The sequence below is a fragment of the Pseudorasbora parva genome, chromosome 2 (genome assembly GCF_024679245.1).
Source record: "Pseudorasbora parva isolate DD20220531a chromosome 2, ASM2467924v1, whole genome shotgun sequence".
Taxonomy (NCBI): Eukaryota; Metazoa; Chordata; class Actinopteri; order Cypriniformes; family Gobionidae; genus Pseudorasbora; species Pseudorasbora parva.
The window spans coordinates 30,311,850-30,333,133 of NC_090173.1; the positions used below are offsets into that span (position 1 = coordinate 30,311,850).

Here is a 21,284-nt window from a genome sequence, read left to right on the forward strand (position 1 = left end):
GTGCTATTTGCCTTAGCTTGTGTGTTAAGAATATTATGTTTGCTGATAAAACCTGTACGTTTCAACAAACACATTTATGGATAATGTGTATAAAAGCTGACTTTAATTTTTATTTTTATTTTTTTGCTTTTTTACTTGAACTCTGGCAGACTCTTCAGTCTACAAATGTCACCAGATAGTATAGTGCTCAACTGTTGAGTTGGGACATTTTTTAAAGTATGACAAGTTAGAGGAGTAAAAGAGATGGCTGAAAAGATAGCAAGAGATTGACAGAGATGAAGGAAGTGATACACAGGAAGAGGGGAGTGTTCTCTTGTAGACCACAAGTGCAATATAGATGTAGCAAAGGAAGCAACTGTAACAGCCCTAAGACCATGAGAGTTCAGATAGCATTTTTAAGTATATTAGGAAGAGGTAGTGTAGTTATTGGAGAAAACCTTGCATACCACGTTAATATGATATAACCGGAGAAAAGAATGGATGTTTATTTGTAGGTAGTGTAAAAAAAAAGAAAATAAAAAATGATCTTGCCATGGTTCACACACACACGCGTGCTACAGGACTTGATCAACAGTGCCCTCTGGTGGACAAATGAAGCTTGATCAGCCTAGTGGAGTCATTATATTTTAATAACATAGTTGTAAAGTTTATAGTTATTAGTAATTACATAAGCTTATTGTCAAATAAGTTTTATTATGTACAGAATATGGACAGTTTCAATCTGACAAACATTAATGCTAACCGGCAGTATTTACAAGATGGACATACTGATTCGATTTTTTAAAAACCTATAATTATAGTAATGTCAAATGGAAACATACATGGGGGAAAAAAATATTTACAACATAAATAACAAATTAAATGTAGCTTAATTTAAACGTTTTTCATTGTAAATAAAATTTAAATATGACTAGAAAAATCCTACAGTTACCAGGTGACATTATACAAACTTTTTTTACAATATTTTAAAAAAATAAAGGAAACTGCAATCTTTCCCAGGCTAACTTTTCACATAAGATTTCTCATAAGCTTTAAATAAATATAAATATATTTTTGGATTGTTCTTCTGATCACAACACCACTGTGTGAATGAACCCTAAAGCTGCACAAGTGCTTGGTGAGAGGAAGGCACGAGAATTAGCACCCTGAGAACCTCATTCATTTCCAGCTCACTCGCTCTGTCCCATGTACCCACAAACGTCCCATTGGCTATTGTTGGTACTTCAGTCTGCATGCAACTGATTAGAACGATCAGTTCTCCTCAGTTCATTAATCTGGCAGCTGTTTAATCGGCTTCAGTCGTGTTGTTCAGTGTGGCTGATGATCTTCTTCTTGCGTGCCGATACCAGGTCATAGAAAGGGTCTTTTGTGATACAAGCTCTAAGAACAAGAGAGGAAATGGTTAGACTCAGTGACACCATTTTTTTCTCAGTTCCTCTGTCAATGCTAACATCTAAATCCTTTTTTATTTATTTTATTGTTAATGTATGACTAAGTGTGTCCAAATTTCTAAACGTACAGTACTTAACTTCTGCTTTCCCATAAGCTACAACACACTTTTCTGGACTCGTGAAAAGATATTTGTTCATATGACTGACAGTTGATAAAATGCAATCCGCTTGTTGATAGTGTTGTCAATATCTTCTGTCTACATCATATTTGTCTCCTATTCCTTTTAATGTATAGCTTTTCATTTTTACTAATATTTTTTATGTAAATTACTTGAAATACTACTGCGTATGAAATGTGCTATACAAATAACCCTGCCTTGCCTTTATAGAGCTAGAAATATGACAAAATTATCTGAATTTTTGACAAAATTATTGACAAGTGTAATCTAACAAAATTGAATATTATGTTGCATTTTACATAGTTCTGAATTTGAATTTTAAAATGTTGAATGGAGAACTTTTTAAAATTGAACACATCTGAAATGTTTTATGTCGAAATTGTATAGACATGTATTTTCAAACAGCAGATATTTTGTTCTGAATTAATAGAAATTCAGATCTTACAGAAAGTAGGTCAGAAGTCATCATCAGGGAAAAGTAAAAGATGTCAGAAAAGCTGAATGGAGCACCATCTGATCATTTCATTTCCTATTTGTATTGGAATATAGAGAAGATCAAACGGCACGGAAAATTAGATTTTGGCTAGATTTCAAATTTACAGCACAATTAAATAAAACAGACCGGGTTCTGATTGATATTTTATATTAATCGGATACAAATTTTTTTCTGTGAAACGATTTAAATTGCACAGAAAAGTTGCCTGATCTAGGAACTGCCCTGTACAGTTTAAGAAGCGGTAGCCTATACTACTGCTATAAGACTATTATTTTGTTGAACAGACCTGGGCTGAATCCGAAATTGCACCTTATACCCTCAAATAGGCATTATTTGAGGGGACAGCCATTGTCCGAAACCATGGACATGTTCGAGTGCACTCATTCAACCACAATAGCTATACAACCGATGTTAGGGAGTTAGCCGATGCTAACTCGTTTTCATTCACTCGTTCAATTTAACTGTGTCGGTGGAATAAAGTAGGGAATAGTGAATGAGGGTTTAGGGGGTGATTTTAGATTCAGCCCTGGAGAACGACAGATGACGTCAAATGCGGAGATTTTCTTCACTAAGCAGCGTTTTTTAAACCACACACGAAAAATGAGAAATCTAGCCGATATCTAATTTTCCGTTCATTAATCTAAAATAAACAAAAAAGTATAAAAGGGCAGTTTGATCTTCTCTTTATTCCATTACAAATAGGAAATGAAATGATCAGATGGTGCTCTGTTGGACTTTTCTGACATCCTTTACTCTTCCCTGATGATGACCTCTGACCTACCGTAAGATCTGAATTTCTGCGGTTTGAATTTTAGAATATTGAATGTGATGATCTGAATTTCTTCTTCATCTGAAATCTTGAATCTGTATTTTCAAAAACGGAATATTTCCAGTTTATTAATTCAGAACAAAATATCTGCTGTTTGAAAATACACGTCTATACAATTTCGTCATAAAATATTTCAGATGTGTTCAATTTCAAAGGTTCTATATTCAACATTTAAAAATTCAAATTCAGAACTATGTAAAATGCAACACAATATTTCATTTTGTTAGATAACACTTGTCAATAAATCAGATTTATACAATTCAAATTCAGATCATTTTGTCACATTTCTAGCTCCATATGCCTTACCTACACTAGTTTCTACAATAATGATGGAAGCATTAGCGCAATGGAAAAACTCAACAGAAAACTGGAAATTTTGCAAAACCATTGCCTTGTTCACTCGTTCACTATTCACAACTTAAAGGGATACACCCCAAAATGAAAATTCTGTCATTAATTACTCATGAACCCGGGTCCAAACCCGTAAGACCTTCGTTCATCTTCAAAACACAAATGAAGATATTTTTGATGAAATTCAAGAGCTCTCTGTCCTCTCCATAGACAGCAATATAGTTACCACTTTCAAGGCCCAGAGAGGTAGTAAAGACATCGTTAAAAGTTCATGTGGCCACAGTGGTTCAACGTAATGTTATGAAATGACAAGAATACTTTTTGTGCACAAAAACAAACAAAATAACTTTATTCAACAATTTCTTCACATCTGCGTTAGTCTCCTACATTGTTGACATAGTAAATACAGTCCAGCGCTTCAGAGTTGTGTCAGAGCTACGTCAGAATGCTGGCTTACCACGATTGATGCTGACACAGGAGCTGGCCAATGTAAACAGCGTAGGAGACTGACACAGATGAGAAGACATTTTTGAATAAAGTCATTATTTTTGTTTGTTTTTTTGCACACAAAAAGTGTTCTCGACTGTTCATAACATTAAGGTTAAACCACTGGAATCACGTGTACTATTTTAATGTCTTTACTACCTTTCTGGGCCTTGAAAGTGTTATTTAAGTGCTGTCAGAGAGCTCTCGGATTTCATCAGAAATATCTTCATTTGTATTCCAAAGAGGAATGAAGGTCTTACAGGTTTGGAATGACATGAGGTTGAGTAATTAATGACAGAAATTTCATTTTGGGTGAGCTTACCCTTTAATGAATGTCACATACTGTAGAGTGTTATATGATGAAAAACACACCATTTCAGAAAGTACTGCACTTTGTTTGACATAGAAGTATTGTCCTAAACTATGAGGGGAAAATACTTCTAATTTTCTAGGATTTCTAATCTTATTACGATCATTTAAACAGATATATTCCAGCAGAACTGGATTTTAAACTTGTTTCTTTTTTACTGCGCACACTAGGGTTGTGTGCCATTCGTAAAATGTATCCTCCTGTTTATTGTGCTGTCTGGTACCTGATTGCCTGGATCCATTCTTCACGTTCCTCTTCAGAAGCAGCGCTGAGTCTGTAGGAGTGATGTTTGCCCATCACGACTCTCCCATCTGTCTCTGTTTTACATGCCTTTATCGTCTCTCCTTTACGATGAGGGCTAAACAACTCCAAACAGAACTGAACACACATTTCAAAAGAGGAAATGCACATGCCGTCATTTGGTAAAGGTTACATTCCATGGTTACAAGAGCATGTTATATCACAAACATTTAAATGTCGATTGGCATTACGAGATGCTGACTCAGAAAGAAAAACAGAAATCAGGCAGTTTAGACAGTTATCACTTAGTGACTAAAATAACCATAAAGCAGCAGGTGTAATAGGCCTATAGAGAAACACACTATCGGGATCGGTGATAATAGATAAGACTGAATGGCAAGAACATTGCAAAAGTACCTGTTTGTGTCCTTCCTCAACCTCTTTCACACTTAAGTTCTCTAGGGGAATGATTCCTTTTGGTTCTTGGTCCTAGAGAGGGAAAATATTGCCTTTTAATGATTCAATTTTAAATATTCTTATACAAATTAGAAAACTAAAACTAAATGTATGTGTATTATATCAGTGAACTCAACATTTTTGTAAAGGTATAGTACTTACAGTGGTATATTGGAAATAGTAGAGGCAACCATCAGTCAAAATGAACCACCTCCTCTTCCAGGTCTTTATTCTGCCACCTATGGATTAACCAGAATTGTTAAAAACATTCAGAAATACCAAGATGATCAAAGAAGAACAGCTGGTTCCAGTCCTCTAATCTGATTGGCCGAGCTGCACAGGGCTGTTTCACAGCTTGTAATGCCGCTTGATCAAATAAATGATAGGAATGGAACTAATGATTTTAAAATGCTTAATTACAATGCAAACAGAGGTTTCTTATAATAGGGATGAGACTGCCATGTCATCATTTTATTAACTATATTATATAAGTATTAGCTGTACGAAAGAGTAACAAACCTTCTTTTAGTAGCCAGCCCTCTCGATCAGGATTAAAGAAGGTGTGCGTGAGATCATTGCCGTCATCTTCTGGGATCTTAAAGGGTTCGTTCTTAATGCTCTCATAAAGTTTCTACAGAATGTTTCCATAAAGAGAAATGATCAACAATTGATTGTTACAAAATCATGACATCAACAGTGGATTATAAAAAAAGATATACAGTACAAAACTAATTTGCCTTTGAAATAAAAACTAATAATAATAATATAATTAAATTGCTTATAAATGACATTTCTAACTAAATTTACATTTATGTATTTAGTAGATGCTTTTCTCAAAGGCTAAACTATATTTGAACTTTAAACAAACTATATTACTGTTTAAAAGTTTGGGGGGGCGGTAACATTTTTTCGTTTTTGACAGAAGTCTCTAATCCTCAAAGCTGAATTTATTTGATATGAAATAATAAAAACAATAATACCATTTAAAATTACAATTTCAATTAATAGTTTTCTATATTAACAAAATGTAATTTAGTCCTGTGATGGCAAAGCTAAATATTCAGTGTCATTACTCCAGTCTTCAGTGTCACATGATCCTGATTGGCTGCTCAATAAACATTTCTTATTAATATTAATTTTTCTAAAACTGATGTGCTGCTAAAAATCTATATAAAAAATATTTTAATAAAAAAATTATAAAATACTGTAGACGGAAGTGTCTGTGAATTAAGAAAATAAGTGACCTGTCTCACCTCAAGTAGTTCATGGGGAAGATCTCCTCCATTGTTGATTCCTCTATTCATGCTGATGAAACGTTCTAGCGTGGTCTTGTCTTTCACATTGGGGTTGTGCAAACTTGTGTTGAGCATGATGATAGCAAAGGAAAGGATGTAACAGGTGTCTGCAACACACACAAAAACACATAAGCGCTTTCAAATGTCTACATGAATGTAGTCTATATAGCAGTGGTTCTCAACTGGTTTTACTTCAGAAACCAGATTCGAATGCCTTTAACGAATAAACTGTCACCCTCTTTTCTGAGCTTCAGATCGAAACTTAAACGGATGTCATTTGTGAATGCTTCGGAATACAGACCTTAGGCTGGTCTGTTTTTAAAAAAAGACACTCAGCAGATTATTGCAGAAGTGAAAGCAATACATAAATGTGTAAAAGTTATAAAAGCTCAAGTTTACTGTAAAGTAAATGTACTGAACTAAACATTTTTTCATTATGCAAACTATACGTTTTACGAATTCATTTGAACTCTAAAATTTCAATAAAGTCAAATCCACGTCTGTTTAAGTTGTTCTCCATATTTTTAAGTTGAACCAGTTGACCTTGGTTTTCACAGGATGTGTTCTAGTGACACCCGATTTTGATAATTACTCAAATATTTGATAGGAAAAAATAAATAGCAATAAAAATACATGCCAAGACAGTGTCCCACTAACAGGCTATAGTAAAATTCTGGAATGTATTAATATTACCAGGAACTTATCTTAATATAACCATAGGCTTGACGATATGCTGAATTATTAACAATAAGGGAAAAAAGCATATTTTGGTTTCTAAATGTCTCTTGAATTTCTTGATGTTTTCATTCTCTTGCCAGTCAAATACGAAACCTATCCTCTAAATCCAGTTGCAAACTACCTGTGGACTGAAAAACCCCAGCATTACAGGTGCAGTAGCGCAGAGCGAAGGCCTCCATCATGCGGTCGATCTTCTGAGCCTCACCAGGTAGACGGAAACTCCACAAGAACTGCCTATGTCCACAGTCAAACAATCACAGATTCCCACAAAATTAGTATCTGAATATGTTACAGTCGTATAAAGATACAAAAACAGCAAGATGAGGATGTCCTCTCACCTCAAAGCCTGGACTAAGTTAAGGTTTGAAAACTCATGAAGTTGAACAAAAGCCTGCAAGATCTGAAGGTGGATCTCCTCCCTGTGGATACAAAAAAGGAAACACATTTTTCTCTATACCGGAGCCACAAGCAGTATTCGCCACAAAAATATCACCATCATTATACCTTTCTCCTAAGAAATTGCCAATAGCTGTTTTATTGAGGCCTTCCTCTTTGTAGAGGAATTCCGCCACAGTCTCTGGTTTCCACTCCAACAGCTCATTATCCACTAGGTACTGGACACCCTGAAAATAACACGCAATTAACCTCAATGAAATAAAGCTGATTTTATACCACAGACTGCTGGCAACGCTGTTATCAAACGTTCATTAAGAAACAGGATATAAGATACAGATCTTGACGCATGACCTATTGGTCTAATAGACCTTATTCATCATCATTTTTAACAGGAATAAAAGCAAGACTATGAGGGATAGGCATGCATCTCTTCAGTGGGTTGTACTGTCATTTCATGTGTATTTGGTTTGGTCAGCTGACGAAACACTGCAAAAAAATATGTTTCCAAGAAGTTTCAGTACAAAAAATTCCAGACAAAATGAAAATTGTGTGGAATGATGTGATATAGTAGATGTATACTGCTTTTTACAGTGGATGCCTTTAAAAAAAAAAAAAAAAAAAAAAAAAAAAAGATTCCTGTATGTCTGGTCTGAATAAGGTCTATAGGTACATCATTTCCTATGATCTTTTCTATGATCGAGCATCACTCGATCTTTTATTGGTGAGATCTTATATATGTAGGTTTTAAATGATTGGGGGATGCATGTAGGCTAGGATGCATGGTGAAAACTGATCAAAACTGGTCGTTGGTTTTAACATGCTGACCATGTATACCAAGCTTGGAAAATTCAGTGTGGCTTGAGCTCACTTGATCTACAAAAAACACAGGATGTGGTTCAATCTCTCTTTCTCTGCCTCTCTCCACCCCCTCTTCCTCTAACCTAGTTTTGGCTAATTCTCCTTTTAGTTGCGAAGCTGTTACCCTACATGTATCACGCTGTTGCACTGCATGCGACTCAAATGATTCATTGTTCGTACCTTTTTGGGGTCCATGTTGAACTTCTTTTTTCCACACTGGATTCTTTTGTTCTTCATAACATTTTTACTAGAGGAGAATTAAAACAATGTCATTAATGTAACAAAAATGAAATACATTCAGCTAAGTCTTGATATGAATGTGAAGTGGTTCTTGCATATAACCTGTCTAACATTTTCTGTGGCTTAGCATGTCCAAATATAAAGGTATAAATGTCTAGAGCCAAAGCTTTTCTCATAAAATTGACACCAAGAAACAGGAAACAGATACCCACGCTTATCGATGGTGTTTCGAAATGTGCAAAAAAACTCAACCTGCGTATGCTAACTGTGAATTCATGGTACAAGAATTTAATTAAAGGAAGATTCTGCAGCTTCTAGTGCACATGCATAAACACACAGGTGTATTTTCACACTTAAAGACTCTCAAAGCACCTTTTCCTGAATATGGAATGCCAAGTTGATCATATAAATTAAATGCTTGGCTATAGGAATTCACATAATATCAGTTTGTGTTCAGTTTTAGGAGACATTTTGACGCACATGGATTCAGACTGCTATTAGGAGAAAAGATGTGACTTTATTTTATTAGACATTATAACCTTGATCTAAACAACAGTACTATAAACCCAAGTGATATATGTGAACATTATGAAAGTGGATATGAAAAGGAATGATGCAATACAGAAATAAACTACTCAGGGAAAATATTGTGTAGCAAACGTCCAAAAACACATTTGATCGATTTTTGTTCTAGTTGCTATGGTACCTCAGAGCTGAGTAATAGCGGTGAATACTCACTTCTCGTCATCGGCCTCCATTGTTTGAATTTCTGTCATCATGTTTTCGATTTCCAACCTGAGTTTCTGCAAGAGTGAAAACAATGATCAGCCAAAGCTTTGTCGGCACATGATGACAGCTCACAAATACTCCATCATTTTCTTCATAAAGTTTTGCATGGCATTCTTCACAAAACTGCATATCTATTCTTAAAATCCTTTGTTATATATTCTGCTATTAATAATAATGGTATGCAGAAAAAGACTATGAAGCCCAATACCTGAATATCATCTAGAATCACATGCTTATGGACGTCAGGCTGCTTCTTGTCATTTGTATTGTAAGCTAAAGGTGCTGAAAATTAAATGGGAGCATGAATTGATCAACAGTTATTAACAGTCTCACATCAGATCCAGAAGAGGAACTGCACAGAGAGAAAACCATAAAGTGCAAACACAGCCCAAATGTATCAGCAGCTAAATATAACACTGCTACTTCTGTTTTGGAGAACTGCCCCACATAGGATGTATTTTGATCTGTTACTGGTTTGCATTTACACAATACTGAAAATGATGTGGATGACATCACACAAAATGTGTATAATACATATTTACCACAGTATCTATGTCCTGTGGAATAGTATATAAAAAATGATTGTATAATTAAGTCATTTTTAAGTAAGTCTCATGAAGACAAATTTCCCTTGAAACCACAAAATCACAATATTAAACAAGAACGGCAGCATTGCAAAATCAAGGAAAATAGGTAATAATAAAAACTAATAAAAGGAAAAAGAAAAGAAAACACTAAACATGAATGGTTGCTCTCTTCAGACAACAAACACAGGTTGCTATTGAGAATCCTTAGATCCTAAATCCTTAGATCCAAATTAAGTTATATCCTTAATTTGAACACTAACTGCTGGTCCTTTAATATCACACACATAGGTAGGACTTTACAAAATGCCTAAAGATGAAGGTGATATCACAGGTATCACACTACAGGTGCACTGGAACATTTAGCACGAAAAGCCCATAATTCACAGAACCTTAAGTATATATTAAAAAAGAACACACCTTTCCCCCAGAGGAAGCTGTCCTTTCTTTGGGTTCCCATGCTGGCTGTGTTGCAGGGGGACTGTAAAGAAAAATGTTAAATCTCGAAGTGCTGCTGGTAGTCTATATATTTGGATAACATACTAAAATAACGAAAAGTATTGAAACTGAAATTGATGTCAGTTTTTTTCTGTATAGCCTACACCTCAGCTATATTATTAATCAATTGATAATATTCATCCCAGTAATCTGTCGGAAAAAACGGGTTGTAAAGAGTCCTAAAAACGATTGGTAAATATGTAATAGCCTATGTTAGACGTATAACTTATTTCTTACATTAAGGAAATCAAGCAAATTTGGTTAAAACGCATACCTTCATATGTGTAACTCTGTGTGCAATCGCTGTCGTACAGTAAGAATGTAAACGTGAAGTGCGCTTTAATTGATGAACAAACACTGAGTTCCTGCGCGAGGAGGGTGACGTCACGGCCATGAATGACAGCAGAGCTCTGAGATCTTATTTCCTGAGCATTTCCTCAACATGTCAGAATTTTTCATCACAAATGTGAATAAGATTTTATCACATTTCAATTCATAGAATCCACTGACAGACACACTTCGCAATACAACCTTTTTCAAAATCCTCCCCTCACAATATAGCTATTATATATATATATATATATATATATATATATATATATATATATATATATATATATATATATATATATATAATTACAAATTACAAATAGATTATATATATATATATATATATATATATATATATATATATATATATATATATATATATATATATATATATATATATATATATATATATATATATATATATATAAAATCTATTTGGAATTTGTAAATTGTACCATTGCGCGCGCGCACACACACACACACACACACACACACACACACACACACACACACACACACAACTATGATTTATTAGCTTGTTTCCTCAATTTAGTCCCCAATGAGTCTGTGTGCATTCAGGTTGAAGTCCCCACCGTCCGGAATTTAACAAAAAAATAACACACACACACACACACACACACACACACACACACACACACACACACACACACACACACACACACACACACACACACACACACACACACACATACACACACACACACACACACACACACACACACACAAGTGTTTCCATGTTTTATGGGGACTTTCCATAGGTGTACTGGATTTTATACTGTAGCCTAGTACTGCCCCAGCCCCTAAACCCACCCATCACAGGAAACATTTTACTTTCTCAAAAAAACTTCTTCTGTGTGATTTATAAGATGTTTTCCTCATGGGGACCTAAAAATGTCCCCTCAAGGACAAGGATTTCGGATATTGCCATCTTTGTCCCCATAACATAGGGATTACACACGCTACACCCATAACGTAAGGACTAGGTGTAAAGGTTTTTATACAGTAGGCTACAAACTGTCCATTATATTCCCCTACACTGCCCCTGCCCCTAAACCTACCCATCACATGAATCATTCTGCATTTTTACTTTCACGAAAAAACTATTTTTCAATGTATTGAAATGTAAATATATAGGCCTATTTGTATAGGCTCGTTCAATGATGATTCGACATCGCCCTCTCGTGGTCTGTAATGCATATCACGCAGTGATTTGAGCGCGTTCATGTCTTTCACTTAAAAGTTAATAGCTTCCTCGTTTAGTTCGACACATGTTCAAAACTGTCAAAACCGCATGAGCGAGCGCGCAGATTAGAGAGAGAGAGAGAGAGAGAGAGAGAGAGAGAGAGAGAGAGAGAGAGAGAGAGAGAGAGAGAGAGAGCTGACACGCTGAAGAAGCAAATCTGTTTCCTGTATTACAACTTAGTTCCTTAACAGTTGTTTTACAGCGGCAGCCGGCAAAAGTTTCTTAAAAGTATTGGAAAATGCAAGCAATAAAGTGTGTGGTGGTCGGAGATGGGTGAGTGAAGAAAGCTCAATCTTAAATAGATTAGCAAAATCAGGTTGCTTTACCTTTTAACTTTAAAGTTGTTTGTAAACATTACAATGATTTATATTTTCATGTTTATTAACCGAAAAACCGGCTTTATAGCGTTTATTACAGTTTTCAAGGGCAAAAAAATGTCTTATTAAGCACTCGTTATAGCTCTGCTTCGTCTGTTGGTTACTTTTAATTTCCTCATTTGTCACGTGAGGTACTTTGTATTTTAGTTTATGTCGCCTCGGGCTCAGGTTAGTTGCTGAACCTATAAGGTCATGAATACTTCATATATCTCAAATTCTTCTCTTTTTGTTTTAGGTTTTAAGTATATAAAATAATCTACCTGCATGTTTCACGTATTAACATGCACTACAGTTGTGTTTAGATAAAAGATAAGCACTGAGATGATGAGCAATATTGAGCTGACAGTCTGATTGGGTGAGCAAGATATATATAAACCCTTGACATTCCCAGGGAAGTTAATATAGTGTACAGGAAGTTATGCTACACAATATAACCCTGATTTTCATCAAAAAAAAAAAAAAAAAAAAAAAAAAAAAAGGAAACAGCAGTCGCACTTGGGTCACGTTCCTCTGGATGTTTTTATGCTTTCTTTACTCTGTGAGTGACAAGATTGTGTTGAGAATGTTATGAAATCATATGGTTTAAACCAGTGGTTAAGACTAAGGGTCCATGGTAAGAATTCGATTTTAATTTGCTAACAGATGAAAATACATTTGGGATGGCAATAATAATAATAATAATAATAATAATAATAATCCCGTTCTAAGTCTAATGTTTTCGAAGCCATATTTGAACCTTAATGATGGGCCTGTTGTGGAACAGAAGTCAAAAACTGTTGGGAAACGTTTGCTTTTACAATTGGACACTTCATCAGGCTGTAAACGTTTGGGCTGTTACTAGTGAACCAAGCATGTTTTCCATGAAGCATGCATCATAACAGTGCCAGGAACACAACAAGCATCTGTTCTTCTTTCGTTGTATGAGTGTGGACATACAAAGTCAAGTCATCCAGTCAAAATGGCATCTTTTAGTCTGTTTCAAGATGTCTGGCAATGACAGAGAAGGAAATTCTCCTTTATGCCTTTAGACCTAAATATGTCAAGATTGTAGTTTGCTTTCTGTTGAAAACTGTCAAACATTTGAGGTGTTTCTAGAATACATGCTGACCCACAGACAGTCATGCTCCAAGATGGAGGATGTGATGGCTCTGATTTCGAAACGTGAGACTGAAGCTGCGTTTCAAAAGGATGGGGGTTGTTGCATATGCATAGGAATATATATATAGGGTTTGATTTGCGATATTACTTCATATCATCTGATTTACATATATAATGCAGGTGAGACAGAATAGGAAAATAAAAGCAATGCTGATGTACAGATCTGGAAGCAGAGCAGAATGCTGATGAAACTGTTATTATGGATGAAGGCTAAAGGTTTAAAGTGCTGAAATGTTGTTATTTATGAATGACATATCAAAATGCACTTAATGCTTTGCTTTTTGGCAACGTTCAGTGGAACATCTAACATGGTAAATGGCAGGGGAGAGGTGCTTTCGCTATGAGGATATCCTGTTTAAACCGTGTGCACGGTTCTCCATTTTGAAGCTGTTAACTTCCTCTTGCATTTGATGCTGTGACCCAGCTGCCTAAGTTCCTCAAATTGCTCGAAGATGAGCTGGTTAAATATTCCTCCTTTTAATCCTAAGCCTAAAAATGCAAATTCTGTATCTATTTACCCAAATAAAAATGTGAAGACTCTTCATATACGTAGATCTTTTTCAGACAATGACAGCTTAAAGTTACCACAGGCCGTTCAGCTGGAACAAGGACCAAAAAGCACCATTTAAAAACACAAATTTGACCGCATTACTTTGGACTGTGTTACGTTTGCCCACATTATGTTTGGTTACTAGTGACACAATGTTAAATTGGATTTGAGAGCTGCAGTGGAGGGTAATATTATCAGAGATGATCTTCAATAACTTCAATCAAAGGATTTATTTATTTCTTTTTTGTTTACACAGTCATACTGGGTAGGGGTGGGTGGGTAAGACTGTTTGAAATGTTTTCTATATGTCATATGATATGGGCAGTTTATGTTAAGAGTGGTGAAGTGTTTTTGTTTGTGTCTATATATGGTTTTGAATTTGAAATGAATAAAAGGTTAATCACAAAATAGATAACTTCAATCTGGTTTATTCCTCATACAAATATATTGCATGACTTGCATGACATTATTTAAAATCTTGTGCATATAATGGACAGCATGTGGTCACTGAGAGATGTCATTGAATGGAAAATATTTATGTGAATATTCCTTCAAAGTAATTTTTGAGTACCACTTCATTACTAGTCATCCAAACTATGGTTAAATATATACTGTTAAATTATTACTAATTCATTCCATTCATATCCATGCGGATGATGGAAATTCAAGCTCATGTGAATTTTTGTGAACTCTGAACTGCAGATTCATATCACATTAATATATGACACACAGTGACCACTAAGCTGAATTAAAACAACAGGAACTTTAAAGCTGCAGATTTGTAGCATTGCAGTAATCAAGAGAAGATTGTATATTTTGTCATGCATTTGCATTTATTTGGTATATGTGGAAGAATGTATGTTGTTGTTTTGTTTTTTTTAAAAGTGTGATGCCATATCACAGCATTTGTAGTTTTCACAATTTTTTGCATGCTTAAAGTTCAGTTTGTCTGTGGAATCAGTCCAATTATGTAAAAAAGTTGGGTGTGTTAAGAACCTTAGAACTGAAAATCTATTTCGGATATCTGAGTAAAGTTTAGCTAAACAAAAACCATCATATTAGGGAAATAATTATTTTTTAATTCGATGAAACATAATATGACCCCCATTTTTTTGTTGTTCATATTGTGGATTCGCTTAACTCATGCATGCCAACACAAATCCTGTAGCACTGGTGTTTTTCTTTTTTATTTCTGTTTTTAACTGATGCTATCACATGGCGTCTGCTCAGTTCTCTAGACCATCATGTCATCCGTGTTGACATTTTCTTCTTCTGACACTCTTCTCAGTATTCGTTTGCCCTGTTGACTCTCTTGCTCTCTGCAAAAGCTGTCTCTGCTAAAGCACGAGGCCTTGCCCTTTGATACGATCAGCATTAGATCTGTAACACACAACATGTGCACACTAATAGCAATAACATAGGAGATGCATACAAACGCTTGTGTTTTATTATCAAGGAGAGGAAACTGGAATGAACAAGTTGAAGAGACTGGGGGCACATTTTTAAAAGCACACTTCAAAAAGAGGCTCGCTCTCTCTTCCTGGATGACACCGCCCAACTTCCTGTCATCCTGTCACTGCAATGCCAGGCCCCATACTGAGTTTTCTCTCGCTCTCTTTCTCTCTGTATCTATCTATATCTGATTTACAACTTCAAAGAGCCTCAGAAAGCAGTTATCTCCCACTGTTTTCTGATTATGTTTTCGGTGCACTGTCTCCAGTGTGTACTGAAATTTGTGTAGATTAAAATTTATTCAAGTATGCTGCGTGATGTAAGGCATGTTTGATTTCCACTGTGGCTGCACTCACAGGCTCAGTTCTGTTAATATTACATTATTGTGTCATGACTTGTCAAAAATAACCTAGAGCCTAGCCCTTCAGTCAAGTGCACACAAGTCTTGTTAACTCGAATGGTCTGTGGTTGTTGCCACGTGTGTACATACGTGTTTTTCCATGTGTTTTTTATGTCTAAATATTTGAGAGAGAAATCAAGCACAGAAGTGTGTGTAATAAAGATGGCATATAGTTGTGATGTGACTGAACATGTGTAGCCTGAGGCGAGTGATTTTGGCCTTGCCCTTGAGTAGCTCCAGTGATTCCTGATGCGAGGAAGATAGAGCCACAGGCTCCTGAATCCCAGCATTCCTCACTTTTCACGGCCTGCGTGCAGCAACATGCGCTCCACTGGAATTTGTGTCTCGCACACTCTTATTTCAGCCCATGTTTTGCAGTTTCAGGTGACCTGTTTTCATCCTGAATGTCATCTCTTTTTGAGCTTATGTAAACATGCACAATTGTGTTGAGGTATTTTGAATTGCTCTACAGTCTGCTGTCACAGCTATGCATGTGGCATAAGTATTTGTGGAATTTATTTCTAGTTGTATGAAAGGGTTTCTAAATATATATTTATATACAAATTATTTTACCTTGAGGGTAATCTTCTGTTGCATGTAAAACACTAAGAGCTGCAAGTGAAACGCATACATTTTTTTCAGAAAATAATTCAGTAGGTTATTCTCACAAGTGAAATACATCAGTAAGGATCTGTTTAACAAATAAGGAAAGGTAAAAATAGATTTTGCAGAATGCTCAGGCTTTTTTTAAATAGCTAATACCTTCCATACACTACACCACATTCAAATTCGTCAGATTGCAGTTCTTTTCACTCTACACAGCTGTCTGTCGTTGCCGATGCCAGTTCTAGTCAAAACTTTTCACACCGCACTTGGATTCCAGGGGGGTCGGGAAATTTACATCACATCAGTGACTATAGCTTAAAGGGTTAGTTCACCCAAAATTGAAAATTTTGTCATTAATTCCTCACCCTCATGTCGTTCGACACCCATAAGACCTCCGTTCATCTTTGGAACACAAATGAAGACATTTTTGTTGAAATCCAAAAGCTCAGAAAGGCCTCCATTGACACCAATGTCATTTCCTGCAATCATTCTAAAGTTCTACAATCATTTTATGAAGTGACGAGAATTATTTTTTTAACAAACAAAATAACGACTTATACAGTGATGGGCTGATTTCCAAACAAACCTTCGAACTGTTATGAATCAGTGTATCGATTGGGATCGCGTGTCAAAAAGTATTCTCCTCGCTTCATAAAATGATTGTAGAGCCACTGTAGTGAGATGGACTTTTAACAAAGTCTTTATTGCCTTACATGGGTCTTAAAGAGGAAATGACATTGGTGTCAATGGAGGCCTTTCTGAGCCATTGGATTTCAACAAAAATATCTTCATTTGTGTTCCGAAGATGAACGGAGGTGTCACGGGTGCCGAACGACATGAGGGTGAGTAATTCATGACAGAATTTTTATTTTTGGGTGAACTAACCCTTTAAGTTTGAGCGAGCACCGATGTGTCATGTCGCCGATGCCAGAGAGATATTTGGCAGGTAAAATATCTAGACCTGTGTGCGGTACAAGTAGTGTAAAATGGCATTAAGTATCACTCTGCATTGCCGATTCTTTCAGAACACATCTTTAATAATTGAAACATAGTGATCGTCACTCATGTGAACTAGAACCGATTTGCCTCTGATTTTGATTTTGAGCTTTTATTGGCAATCTCCAGTAGGCTAACTCTTGGTGAGCATAGGGCTAAATTCAGTAGTGTTGGTGGCATAAGTGGCTTCTAGGATGTTGCCAACAAATTATACACTGCTGCACAAATTTGTGTCAAATATGGACAAACCTAACCATTGGGTTTAAATGTTTAAATTAAATGTTTAACCCAATGGCTGGGTTTGTCAATATTTGACCCATATTTGGGTTAAACCAACCCAGCATTTTTTGGAGTGTGCTATTCAGGGTGTGTGAAATTCTTTATAGTCGACATAAAATGGAAGGTGCGATCTACTCTTTTCTAGCTTGTTTTGGGGTATCCGCGTGAAACGGTATGTTCAAACAAGAAGTTATAGGACAGGACTTGATTGATTGCCACTTATGTGATCTCATGTGAGTGATTGTCCCGCCCTTACACTATCAACACGTCATCAGAGAAGAGATGTTGCTGGAAAAGGGAGGGGACGTTATTTTGAAGTCGCCATGATTTTTCCAAGACAGACATGTTCCTTGATCAAGGCTCTAACCCTACCCATAACTTATCCCTAAAATCAGAGGGAAAAGATTGATGAAAAACACTGATGTAGAAGCACCTAAACCGAGCCTTAGAAGCCTAAACTTGACATAAACTGTAAACTTGTCCCTCAATCTGGTTGATTGATATGTTTTTACAGGACCAACAAAGATGCTGATCCAGGATCATGTTGTACTTGGTGAAATCATGTTCATTGTTATTTTTATTAAAGATCAAGGGCACATGAATATAAAATAAATAATGTGCATGGATAAATTATTTTTAATGAATACTGCAATATTCCATTAAAAAAAAAAAACGATTTGTCAACTTTGATTTCATTGTGACTGAAGTTGAATTTGTTTAACAACACTTCTTTCATGAGGAAATTGCTGAACAAGCGAACACCGCACAATGGTAAAAAAATGTCTACACGTGTTTACATAGGAAAAACTATTAAAAATCATTGCAGTGGCATGCAAAAAAAAACTTGTTCTGTGTGAACCAGTCATGAGATGAAAAGCAATAGTACAGAAAAAGTGGTTACAGAAGCTCTCCTTTATGTATAGCATTGCTTTATGCAGTTCGGATTTAAACATTCAATGCCCAGTTCTTGAAAAAGGACCTCATACAATGTTCTTTGTATTTGAGAACAATTTCCATAGTGCAAATTCGCTATGGAAGTACAGTACACCTGTTCCTCTTATTGAATGATGGTTACACCATAGCGTACTTTGAAGTAATTTTAGCAGCATGTGTTTTACTGAAAGTAAATGCATTATGTTGTTTGTTTTCCAGTAATCTGACAGATAACTCTTTTTTCATTGTTGTTTGTATTTTTCAGAGCTGTGGGAAAGACCTGTCTTCTCATCAGCTACACTACCAATGCTTTCCCTGGGGAGTACATTCCCACAGTGTGAGTACCGCAACAAAAGAGGAGGATTGAACTGTTTATATTTTTATGATGAACTTGACACTCATGATGAAATATTGAGAGATTGTGTGGGTTGGCTGTTTTTTTTGCACAGGTTTGATAACTACTCAGCAAATGTAATGGTGGATAGTAAACCAGTCAACCTGGGCCTCTGGGATACAGCTGGACAGGAAGACTACGACAGACTGCGGCCACTGTCCTACCCTCAGACGGTATACACACCACCATAAACATTTAGTGGGACACATTCCCTTTGATATTCATAATTGTTATCAAAGAATGTTTTTTTTGTTGTTGTTGTTTTTCCCAAAACCCTGGGGTGGGTAATTTTTTTTTTTTTTTTTTTTTTACATATTTTTGAATTATGTCTTATTCTCATTCAGTGAAGACAAAGCCAAATTTTAAAATAATAATAATAAAACTTTAAATAAATATTCTAATTGAACATACACTGCCCGGCCAACAAAAATAAAAGTCACTGTTTGGAATTAAATGGGTATTTTATGTTTGGCAACAGTTCTTCCAGTCCTAACTGATGGATTGTGTAGCTTTTCATTTCTTAAACAACCATGTAGGTCGACTAATCGTGGCCATATTCCAGGATGACAATGTCAAGATTTATCAGGGTCAAAACTGTGAAAGAATGGTTAAAAGAGGGAGCATGAAGAATCATTTTCACACATGAATTTGCCTCTCTGAGTCCAGACCATAAATTCATTGAAAGTCTTTGGAATGTACTGGAGGAGACTTGACAGAGTGCTGGACTCTTGCATTGTCAGTACAGGATCTTGACCAAAAATAAATGCACCTCTTGATTACAAATAAATGCGTGATGTTATAAAAGGTGCATTTATATTTATCTATTGACAATGCAAGAGTTCATTACTCTGTCAAGTCTCCTCCAGCATCTAGACAGATCCTAAAGACTTTGCTTTAATAGTTTTTGCTTATTAATTTTGTGGAAACCACTAAGCATGTAACATAGAATAGAATAGAATAGAATAGAATAGAATAGAATAGAATAGAATAGAATAGAATAGAATAGAATAGAATAGACTTGTGAATGGTAGCATTTGTTGAGTTTATTCATCAAAATAAATGTCCTCTGATGGTATTTTTGCAGGACGTGTTTCTCATCTGTTTCTCTTTGGTGAGCCCAGCGTCGTTTGAAAACGTCAGAGCAAAGGTAAGTCCTTTCTTGTGCTGGCTTAGTCTGGATCTTAATGGAATACATGTACAGACACAACAACAACATTCACCTGCACAATAACCCACTGGTGTTGTGTTCTCACATGCACACATACCCTCATGCATGCCCATAAACACTTGTTCTGTACTGCGCTGGACACTAGATGCCACTGTGCATTAATCCAAGACGCATTTACTGACCTTAATCACAAACTTTCTCTAGTCATATTCAAATAGAGAGACTCTGTTTGACATGATTAAGTGATTAAGTGGACATGACGTAAAAATCACCTTCTATAAAATGTGCCTGGCCTTGTACCCTGCAAATGCAGCCATTCACAAATAGAAGGCTGACTTCCATCAATGCCATTCAGCTGTTAAAAAAGAAAGCTCTCAAGAAGCATTTATCGCACGCAGCATTATCTTTACATGTATATTTTTCAGCCAGCCAAAAGGTTTGTTCAATACAGACTCTATTTAGTAAGTTATTTATCTATCTCACGCTTACAACCCCCGTGCCAGCAGTTCAGCTGACCTTGATGTGTTCTCCATTAATGCAACTGTAAATGCCGGGCAGATACACAGCACTTAGTGTCCTGCTACAGGTACGTCTTTAAATTGTTTCTATTTCACCCTGACAGAGAGCGTCTTTAAGTGATCCAAAAAGAGAATGTCAGTTCTCTGTAGTGCAATCAGAAATAATCTAGTGGCAATCCTGGGGGCAAAAATAGATACTGTCTGCAAGCATTCAGGCAATTTAGAATGACTGGTTCGGTTAACATTAACTTTGGTTTGGGATTCTGTGATGATATCTTGTATTATTATGGATAGACTTAACTCCCTTTCTAGAACTATTTCTAGGATTGTATCTAATTTTCTTGAAACAGGCAGAGTCCGGCAAACAAAATCCTGGTTTGGTGCTGGTCTAGTCGGTAAACCAGAACAGCCACACAGATCTTAACTGGTCAACCAGCATGATCTTTCTGACCAAGGATGTCTTCAGGTTTAGTCTGGAAACATGTGACACTAGCATGCTTATAATCCATGCTATGGATCAGCAGTGTCTTTTCAGAATATACTTCTTTTTTTTCTACAGAAAACACTTTCTCTTTTGAAAAATATAAAGGTTAAAGATGGGTAAATAACCCAAGATGGGTAAATCACCCAAAATGGGTGAACTAACCCTTTAAAATACACTTA

At 35.9% G+C, this 21,284-nt stretch overlaps 2 protein-coding genes across 2 annotated transcripts in view; one reads left to right on the forward strand and one right to left on the reverse strand.

Annotated features, from left to right (window-relative positions):
- Positions 1–695: 695 nt before the first annotated feature.
- Positions 696–10,545, reverse strand: cyth4a (cytohesin 4a). Its single transcript, XM_067415093.1, has 14 exons — positions 10,471–10,545; positions 10,119–10,179; positions 9,323–9,396; positions 9,064–9,128; positions 8,266–8,332; positions 7,336–7,454; positions 7,170–7,250; positions 6,953–7,065; positions 6,052–6,200; positions 5,318–5,429; positions 4,961–5,037; positions 4,760–4,831; positions 4,326–4,480; positions 696–1,380 (listed from the first exon to the last, which is right to left on the reverse strand). The coding sequence occupies exons 1-14, from the start codon at positions 10,474–10,476 to the stop codon at positions 1,296–1,298; spliced, it is 1,236 nt and encodes a 411-aa protein (XP_067271194.1). The 5' UTR covers positions 10,477–10,545; the 3' UTR covers positions 696–1,295.
- Positions 10,546–11,892: 1,347 nt separating this feature from the next.
- The window catches only part of rac2 (Rac family small GTPase 2), a 32,959-nt gene continuing 23,567 nt past the window's right edge, over positions 11,893–21,284 (forward strand). The window contains exons 1-4 of the mRNA XM_067415118.1: positions 11,893–12,063; positions 18,807–18,878; positions 18,991–19,108; positions 20,020–20,082. Coding sequence (XP_067271219.1) covers positions 12,029–12,063; positions 18,807–18,878; positions 18,991–19,108; positions 20,020–20,082 — 288 coding nt within the window. The 5' untranslated portion in view covers positions 11,893–12,028. The remainder of the gene's footprint in view (positions 12,064–18,806; positions 18,879–18,990; positions 19,109–20,019; positions 20,083–21,284) is intronic.